This window comes from Neomonachus schauinslandi, chromosome 14, assembly GCF_002201575.2.
Source record: "Neomonachus schauinslandi chromosome 14, ASM220157v2, whole genome shotgun sequence".
NCBI lineage: Eukaryota > Metazoa > Chordata > Mammalia > Carnivora > Phocidae > Neomonachus > Neomonachus schauinslandi.
In genome coordinates this window covers 59,272,902-59,282,803 of record NC_058416.1, presented here as the reverse complement: position 1 = coordinate 59,282,803, position 9,902 = coordinate 59,272,902, and the positions used below count along the sequence as shown (strand labels likewise).

At 36.6% G+C, this 9,902-nt stretch overlaps 1 protein-coding gene across 1 annotated transcript in view; it reads left to right on the top strand.

Annotated features, from left to right (window-relative positions):
* The first annotated feature begins 1,534 nt into the window (after window positions 1-1,534).
* Window positions 1,535-9,902, top strand: part of PPP4R1 (protein phosphatase 4 regulatory subunit 1) — a 38,553-nt gene continuing 30,185 nt past the window's right edge. Inside the window, exons 1-3 of the mRNA XM_044920850.1 lie at window positions 1,535-1,618; window positions 7,414-7,556; window positions 8,252-8,398. Coding sequence (XP_044776785.1) covers window positions 1,591-1,618; window positions 7,414-7,556; window positions 8,252-8,398 — 318 coding nt within the window. The 5' untranslated portion in view covers window positions 1,535-1,590. The remainder of the gene's footprint in view (window positions 1,619-7,413; window positions 7,557-8,251; window positions 8,399-9,902) is intronic.

Here is a 9,902-nt window from a genome sequence, read left to right as displayed (position 1 = left end):
ATGACCTGAGCCGAAGGCAGTCACTTAACCAACTGAGCCACCCAGGCGCCCGGTTTTTTTTATGTTTAATGGCTACTGTAGAGTTTATAATTAGTATACATCTTTAAACAGTCTTTCTCCAAATAATATGTATCTCTTCACATACAGTGTAAGAACTTTAGGATAGTGTATTTTGCCCTTTTCCTACCTTTGTGCTATTATAGTCATATATTTTAACTTCTATGTATGTTAGAAACCCAAAGTATATTTTTTTAAAGTTTTTATTTAAATTCCAGTTAGCATGCAGTGTAGTTAGTTTCAGATGTACAATATAGTGATTCAGCACTTCCATACAACATCTGGTGCTCATCACAAGTGCCCCCCTAGTCCCCATCACCTATTTCACCCATCCCCCCCCACCCACCTCTCCTCTGGTGACCATCAGTTTGTTCATTCTAGTTAAGAGTCCCCACAGTACATTTTTTATCTTTTCTTTTTTTTTTTTTGCAGTCCATATTTTTACCTTAATTATCTTTCAAAGAGATTTTTATTTTGTTTATTTTTTATTTTTTAAAGATTTTATTCATTTATTTGACAGAGAGAGACACAGCGAGAGAGGGAACACAAGCAGGGGGAGAGGGAGAAGCAGGCCTCCCGCTGAGCAGGGAGCCCAACGTGGGGCTCGATCCCAGGACCCTGGGACCATGACCTGAGCCGAAGGCAGACGCTTAACGACTGAGCCACCCAGGCGCCCCTCAAAGAGATTTTTAAATGAGAAAAATATTTGTATTTACCCACATATTTACCATTTCTACTGCTCTTCATTCCTTTGTATAGATCTAGATTTCCAATTGGTAAAATTTTCTTTTTGCTTGAAGGACTTTAATATTTCTTGTAGTGCAGGTTTGCTGGTGATGATGTCTGTCAGCTTTTGTGTGTCTGAAATCTTTGTATTTGAAAGATATGAATTTCAGAGATACTTTAAAGATGTTTACTTACTGGGTATAGAGTTGTAGGTTGACATTGTTTTTTGGGGTTTTTTTGTTTTTGTTTTTTTTCCTTTTAGTACTTTAAGGAATGCTCTACTGTCTCTTGGCTTATATTGTTTCTGATGAGAAGTCTGCTGTAATTCTTACATTCTTTTGCTTATAATGTGAGTTATTCTGACTGCATTTCAGAATTTACCAGTGTTTGACATTTTATTTATTTACAAGTTGTTAGTGTTCTGATTGAACATGTTAAGTTCTCATAATCACCCCATGCTGAGTTTCTGGAGCCTCTGACCGCTGTGTTTCTAGAGACAACTACACATATCTGTAGAAAAAGAGGAGAGCTAACATCCTTGAGTCATTCATGGCTTCTGAGTTGATGTAGGAGTCTCTTGTGATCCTTTATACCACTCCAGAAACATTAAAGGCAGTCTTACTTATGGTGCTTCAGACAGGCAAGGGGTACTTTTTAGTTTCAAAGTGTTATAAGGAGTATTTCTGATGTCTCTGATAGTTGGTGTGGATGACTACAGCTCAGAGTCTGATGTGATTATTATACCTTCAGCCCTGGACTTTGTCTCACAAGATGAAATGTTGACGCCACTGGGGAGATTGGACAAGTATGCTGCAAGTGAGAACATATTTAACAGGTATGTGCATATTCTTTTCCTTGTGGAAGTGGAATGATTAATTATTACATTCATTTCCGTAGGGAAGATCCAGTTTTCCAGTTTAAAGTAGTGTTAACATGTGTAGTCTCAGTCAGCATGTTTTGTTGATAATCACAGCCAAGGCCTCTTTTATAATTGTTTACTCCTTGATCCTAGTAAGCATGTGGCACTCTTTCTTTGCTTTTTGGCAAAAAACAAAAACAAAACACCATTACTTTTTTGCTCTTAGGCATAATTTTGATATTTGTGTAAAGTGATTACTGAGGGGGGTATATTATTCTTTCAGCAGATGATGTTGTATACCTACTGTGTGCCAGGTGATATTTAAGGGGACTGGGACACTCTTCCTAATGCATTGTTTCTCCAGCTGTGGTCCCCAGAATACCTGTATCAGTTTTCTGGGAAATCTGCATCTTAAATTTCTTAAGTATAGATGTATAAAACTCACTTAGTAAAAATGAATGTGTGTATTTGTATATACTGAAGATATATGATGAAGAATGTGTGTATTTTCCTATTATTTGATAGTTGAAGGTAACTGTTGGAAATTTTATAGAATTTTCAGTGACCTTAGAAATTTGTCACTTCAGTTAAAGATGAAAAATATTTTAGTCTCATCCTGTTACAATAAAATCCATACTGGCATTTGTCACTTAGGAAATTAGTGACTTAATGTATGTTATAAAATGTATTAAGAAATTCTTTAAAACCATGTAGATTCTACCTTTTGGAATTCTAAATATTGCTCATGAACACCACTAAACACCATATCATTTTCTTTTTCTGTTAGACAAATGGTGGCCCGGAGTTTGCTGGACACGTTGAGGGAAGTCTGCGATGATGAAAGAGATTGCATTGCTGTTTTGGAAAGAATTAGCAGATTAGCTGACGATTCAGGTATATGCTTATGCAGAGAAAGGTTTCTTTTACCAAATTTGAGGTTTTAAAAACTAATGAAAAACTTAGTGTGATGTGAGACTTCTTTAAAAGATTTCCTAATTACCAAATACATCAGTAAAAAGAAAAAACTTTCTAAGAGCCACATTTTGTAGTTTAGTTTAATTTTGGAAATTTCTCAGAAAAATCTAAAAATTGTTTTTGCATCATGTATGTTAATATTTTAGGATTACTAAAAACTTAAAAATAATTTTGAATAAATTTTAAAAGGGAGGGATTGGGCTATAAGTTTTTTTTAAGCAAATATAAAATGCTTCCTTTTCCTATGCTTTCTCACTTGTGAAAAATGTGAATCAGTCATGATAAAACTAGAGCGTTTTGTCTCCAAAGCGAAGATAGGAGGGTCTGCTTACGAAAGAGATAAACCTGACTTCAGGCTTGGAATATGGTTCTATTAAGTTTTTTAAAAATATTTTTTTCTTGAGGCAAAATATGCATAACATAAAACTTACCATTTTAACCTAATCTTAAGTCATATGCAGATCTTTATTTTTTATTTTAGAAACAATTCAAAAATAAATATATTTTTTTCTTAAACCCATTATCTCTATTAAAATGTGTTATTTTTCACTTTATTTTTTTTAGATTTTATTTAATTGACAGAGAGACAGCGAGAGGGGGAACATAAACAGGGGGAGTGGGAGAGGGAGAAGCAGGCTCTCCGCCGAGCAGAGAGCCTGATGTGGGGCTCGATCCCAGGACCCTGGGATCATGCCCTGAGCCGAAGGCAGATGCTTAACGACTGAGCCATCCAGGCGCCCCTATTTTTCACTTTTTATCAAACTCTTTTGCATGTTAGCAGTCTCATTTTTTAATTTTTAGATGGGCTCATCTTTTGGTGAGCAATTTGTTTTATGGGAATATGCTTTACTATTTACATAAGCCTTAAGTGTTTTTTATTTTCCTATAGGGTAGAAAAAAATTGGTAAGCTTACAAAGAATCTGTCTAATGATGATGTCTAGTGATGATGAATGTACTTGCTCATGTGTGTATGCTTGTTCCAGAATGGTTTTAGAAGAAGCTCATCAATTATAATTTTCATTTACTTATTTTTTGCATTATGGTTATTTATTCCTTTCTTAGTAGAATAGATATTCTTTAGGGAGGAATTTGTGTTTATTTTCTTTTACCTGTTTGCCACCTATAGTGCTTGTTTTTATAAATATATGTAGGTATATGTAGTTGACCCTTGAACATGGGTTTGAACTGTGCAGATCTATTGATACAGATTTTTTTTGATGAGTACAGTACTATAAATGTATTTTCCTTATGATTTTTTCTTTCTTTTCACCAGCTTTATTGTAAGAATACAGTATACAGTACATATAAGCTAAAAAATATGTGTTAGTCGACTGTTTGTTATTGGTAAGGCTTCCAGTCAACAGTAGGCTAATAGTAGTCAAGTTTTGGGGGTGTCAAAAGTTATATGTGGATTTTCTACTGCACAGGGAGGGGTCAGTGCCCTAGCCCCCTAGTTCAAGGGTCAGCTGTAGATTTTTAAAAAATATATTCTCAAGTTGTTCAGTTCATGATAAATCTCTCTATTGACATTTACATTTTTTGTTCATTTGGTAAAAATAACACAGTGCACAGTCCTATGCCAGATTCTAGAATAAATGCTAGAACAGTTACTAAGGTGAATAAGAATTCCTGTCATCAAATTAACAGTTTAATGAATGCAGCTAACTTATAAACAATACATTATAATGGGGAGCATTGGTGCTGATTTCAGGAAGTTAGTGACATTGAGTTGAATTTAATAGAATGATGAGGTACAGAGAAGGAAAGGAGCATACTCAGGAGAAGAAAAGACTGGTTTAGAGGTTTAAGTAGTTCAAGATAGCGCCACATTTGGTCAACAGGTAGTTTACTGAGTCTACAGTTTAAAATAATGAGGCTCTTCAATAAGGCAGTCGAGGTATAGATTGTAGGGGTTTATACTGTGCCATGCTAGAGTGCGTTTTTGTGATATAGAACAGTAATGTACCAGTATGCACAGACTTGGTGACATAGATGGGCAACAGGAACACTTACTTGTTGGGGAACTCTGTTACTTGAATACTGAATAAAACTACACTACAAAAAGTACATGGACTATAAATTTTCAGCTCCATGAAGTAAAGCAAAATGAAGACCAATGTAATTAGTACTCAGATCAGGAGATAGAACTAGCATCCCAGAATCCATTTCAGGGCACCTCCTCATTTCTGTCCTCTTCTTCCCCAAGGTAATCCATGTTTTGAGTGCTAAGTGTTTAGATTAGTTTGCTCCTCTGAACTTTATATGGAATCATACTGAATATGTTCTTTTGTGTCTAGCTTCTTTATACTTCTGAAGCTTATCAGGTTGTTGGTGTGTAACTCTATAGATTTTTTTTTAATTGAAGCAGAAAAGATTTGGATGAAAAATGTACTGATAAGGAAAAAAAAAACTTACAAGATTAGTAGTAAATCTAAACAAGTATTTGCTATATAAAATCCTAAAAATATGAATAACAACTTTAGGGGAATAAAGAAATCAAGATAAACGTTGATAAGGAATAGGCAAATGAGAGATTTTAAGGTTCTGAGCTCCTTGTTTGCTCAGGAGACTAGAATATATGCATTAATTTTGCAACTGTATATTTTTCAGTAGTCATGATCAGCCCAGCCCACCAAGTTAGAGACGTTAGGCTCAACTCCCCTTTCTTCCTTCATTCCCTTCAGCCATCATCGTAGCTCTGAAATCCCTCCCCAGCACTTCAGTTCCTCCCAAACGACTCACAGTGCATTCATTTCTTGACTCTGTTTTGTTCCATTGGTCTTTTTACCTAAGCATGACTTTGAAGAAAGAGAAGGTACTGATTCCATTCTTTTTTTTTAAGATTTTATTTATTTATTTGAGCAGTGGGGAGGGGCAGAGGGAGAGGGAGAAGCAGACTCCCTGCTGAGCAAGGAGCCTGACATGGGGCTCGATCCCTAAGATCATGACCTGAGCCAAAGGCAGATGCCCAACCGACTGAGCCACCCAGGCACCCCTACTGATTTCATTCTTAACCAGAACTGTAACTTGTATCCTTCTTTTGCTTCAAAAATTTATATAAGTATTAGGTCAGTGTTGGCAAATTCAGGGTCAGTGAGGAAAAGGAGAGGCCAATTTTTTTTTTTTTAAAACTAAGTATTTTTCAAAACAGAAGCACTGTTTCGTTCAATTACTGTCTAACTTCACATGGCAGAGCAGATCAGAATAATCAGGTAAGAGTGCCATTTACAGGTTCTTACTGGAAATGCATGTAATATGATGTATGTAGAATAGCCTCCCCTAGCTGGTCTCATTTGAGTGTTTTTTCCTCTTCAACTTCATTATTCTGTTTTTCAAAATGACCATGTGTCTTAGACAAGATATGTTGAGAGTCTGGCAACAAACCAAATACTGGTTTGTTGATAAGATTCTTAGCTTTGTAAGACGCTAGTACATTTTCTGCTGATAGTTTCATTAATTTCTGTTTGTTGAAATTTAAATTTCCTCCGGACCCATGCATGCATATTTACCTTAAAGTAACTGTAATGATACATTCATTAATACCGAAGTTCTAATTAGGTCTGATGTAATGAATTGTATTGATAATCCATGTCTGTATGTGTCTTAGTCACTTGCATTTCTTCTGAGAATTGCCTGTCCATATTCTTATTTTCTTTCTTGTGTTCATTTGAACAATGGGTTCTTTGTATATTTAGTTATTAATATTTTGTTATACGTGTATTTTCTCCCAGGCTGGTTTGCCTTTTAACTGAATGTGGTACCTGTTGTCTATAATGGAGGCTTTATAAAGTAGAATTAGTTGGTCTCCAAGTTGGTGTTGGGGTTTTGTTTGCCTTGGAAGGGCTTCTTCCTCAAGATTAAACTTTTTTTTTTAATGTTGTCTTTTCGTGCTTTTCGTCTTTAAAAACAGTTTGGAACTTTAATTCACTTAGAATTCATTTATGATATGCAGGATAGGAATCTTTTTTTTTTATCACATATCTGATTCTCCTGCCATTACTCTTAGCAGTTCATCCTTTTGAAACCCGGAGATTTGAAATGATGTATTTGTCATACTTAAATTTGCTGTACATACTTGGGTCTTTTCAGATTTTTTTTGTTTCTTTAACTTGATTGGTCTACTTTAACAGTCACTTACCATTTTAGTCTTAATTTTAACCAGGAATTCTCCATTCATTGATTGAATTTAGCTTAGGAACCAGTCCTTATGAGGCTCTTAAATAGTCCTAGGAGGCTCTTTAATAGTTCATAGATAAGGGGCACCTGGGTGGCTCAGTCAGTTGGGTGGCTGCCTTCGGCTCAGGTCGTGATCCTGGAGTCCCGGGATCGAGCCCCACATTGGGCTCCCTGCTCAGTAGGGAGCCTGCTTCTCCCTCTGCTCCTCACCTTGCTCACTCTCGCTCTCTCTCACACTCTCTCAAATAAATAAATAAAATCTTAAAAAAAAAAAGTTCATAGTTAATACATATTTTATTGATGTGAATATTGGATATTTAACCCCTAACATATGTGACACAATGTAGGTGATGGATAAATTTGGTCATAATAGGAAATGACTGCATACTTGGTACACAGTAGGAAGATAGAAGCCTGGGATGGGAGTAGGGTCTTCCTTTTACTCATGGGGTTGACCTGCATATGATTGTGAAAAGGTTCCTAGAGTTAGAGAACATTGTGTAAGTCCTTTTTATGCCGAGGACGGAAGTCCAAAGCTTTCCTAAATAGTCTTAAGCCCAGGCAAAGATTTTGTTACTGTGGGAGAATGTGTTTGCTCACATTTCTGTTATTTCAATAGAACCAACCGTGAGAGCAGAGCTGATGGAACAGGTGCCTCATATTGCATTGTTTTGTCAAGAAAACCGGCCTTCAATCCCATATGCTTTTTCCAAATACTTACTACCTATCGTGGTTAGATATCTCGCAGATCAGAATAATCAGGTAAGAGTGCCATTTACAGGTTCTTAACTGGAAATGCATGTAATATGATGTATGTAGAATAGCCTCCCCTAGCTGGTCTCATTTGAGTGTTTTTTCCTCTTCAACTTCATTATTCTGTTTTTCAAAATGACCATGTGTCTTAGACAAGATATGTTGAGAGTCTGGCAAATCTGGGATATCTGCTTAATGCTGTTACAAGATGATGCCCAGTAGCTGCATTCTCACATGGTACCCTCATGGGTGTCCCTCAGAAAGTTTGGGAATTTGGGAGTCACCTTTCACAAGGATGGCTTTTCTTTTGCATGCATGAGAGCATGCGAGCGGGGAGGTGCGGCAGAGGGAGAGGGAGAGAAGCAGATTCTCCACTGAGTGGGGTACCCAACGCAGGGCTCAATCCCGGACCCTGAGATCACGACCTGAGCTGGAATCAAGAGTCGGGGGCCCGACCGACTGAGCCACCCAGGCACCCCATAAGGATGGCTTTTCTGTTCCGTTTCATTTGTCGTATCACAATCTACCAAGTTCTGTCTTGGCAGTAGCTGGAGGAAATAGCGACAAGTTTTTATTTGCAAGGTTTTGCCAGTTATGAATCCCTTTAAGTTGAGATGAAAAGTCTTCAGTATTGTGAAAAACAAGTAATAGAGTTTTGCTATATCACGTATGTACTTTGTTTATAGTGCTGACTTCTTTCCTAGGTAAGAAAAACAAGTCAGGCAGCTTTGCTGGCTCTGCTGGAGCAGGAGTTAATTGAGCGATTTGATGTGGAGACCAAAGTGTGCCCTGTCCTCATAGAGCTAACTGCCCCAGATAGCAACGATGATGTGAAAACAGAAGCTGTGGCTGTAAGTAGAAGGCGCTTTTTCTGTTCAGGCAAAAATTAGTCACTGTATTGACAAATAGGAAGTGCTCAAATATTATGTGCTATGGAGTTTGTACGTATTAGGTATCAAAGTAGCCACAAATCATTAGAAAGGGCTAGAAAGGGACATAGGCACACAAAAAAGGTCTATGTTCTGTAGGCCCCATGTTGTGCTTTGCACCCGTGAATTCGATGGCTCTATTACTGGGCTCTGAGAAAGCAAGATATGGAGCAAGAGAATAATAAGTAACTGTAAGTTCATTATTATGGAAAAAAGATGGGAGAAATAATTAGTGCAGTTATAACAAAAAACACAAAAACCCTGTGTTGGGTGAAGAAACGTTTGTGAAACTTCAGTTGCTGTTGAACACTTTTCTCAGCACTTTGTAAGCACAGGGGGAAAAAATAGCTCCTGCCCTTGACAGTGTGCTTTGGGGGAATGATAATCAGGCAAGTAATTTTATTATAATGATATATGATATGTTATAGAAATTGTGATTATAAGAAAAACACATGGATTAAATCATGTATGTAACAAAGTCTGGTATAATAAATCTGTCTAAAAATTTAAATCTATTTGGATAGTGAGAGTTTACTATTTAAACCTAAAATAGGGGTGCCTGGCTGGCTCGGTTGTGGAGTGTGCGACTCTTGATCTTGGGGTTCAAGCCCTGTGTTGGGTGTAGAGATTACTTAAAAATAAAATAGAAACCCTAAAATAATAGCGTCTTTGTTGATAAGAAAGGAATTATACAAAAATTGGATAGTGTTTCTGGATCATTAGGATGAATTAGGTCATCTCTCTAGTCCCCTTTCCCTTGGAAATTTCTTGATTCCATTATTTTTTAGATACTCCATACCAGTTAATAATAAATTTAGATACTTTTCAGTAATATCATTTTTATTGAAGTGAAACTCACATAGTGAAAAACCATTTTAAAGTGTACAATTAAGTTAGCATTTAGTACATTCACCGTGTTGTACAATCAGCACCTCTGTCACCTCCCAAAATGCAGATTTTTTTTTTTATCTCACAAGTTTCTCAATGAAGGAAATCAGTTTTTGCATAACTGAGCAGAGTTCAACTTGCTCTCTTATTTTTATAGGATTTAACAATAGTGAAACATTACAGCTGTAGTAGAGATTATATCCAGCGTTGGTATGAAACCCATGATTCTTTTATAGTCGGCTTCTATATTTTATCATGCTTTGCACACCCTGGCTTCCTAGTTGTTCTCTATCTTGGAGATAATTCATTCTGATGAATTTCATTATGTTAGATCAGTGATACAGTATATAACTTTGGATCTTTAGGGCTTGAAAATGCTTAGAAACAGTACGAAGAACAAAACTGGCTTTGGGATTTGGGAGGTACAGATGTTATCTCCAGTTCTGAGGATGCTGAGATTTTGATAGGGATTGTGTTGAATCTCTGGATCAGTTTGGAGATAGTCGCCCACCTAACAAGCCATTAGTACAGTAGATCT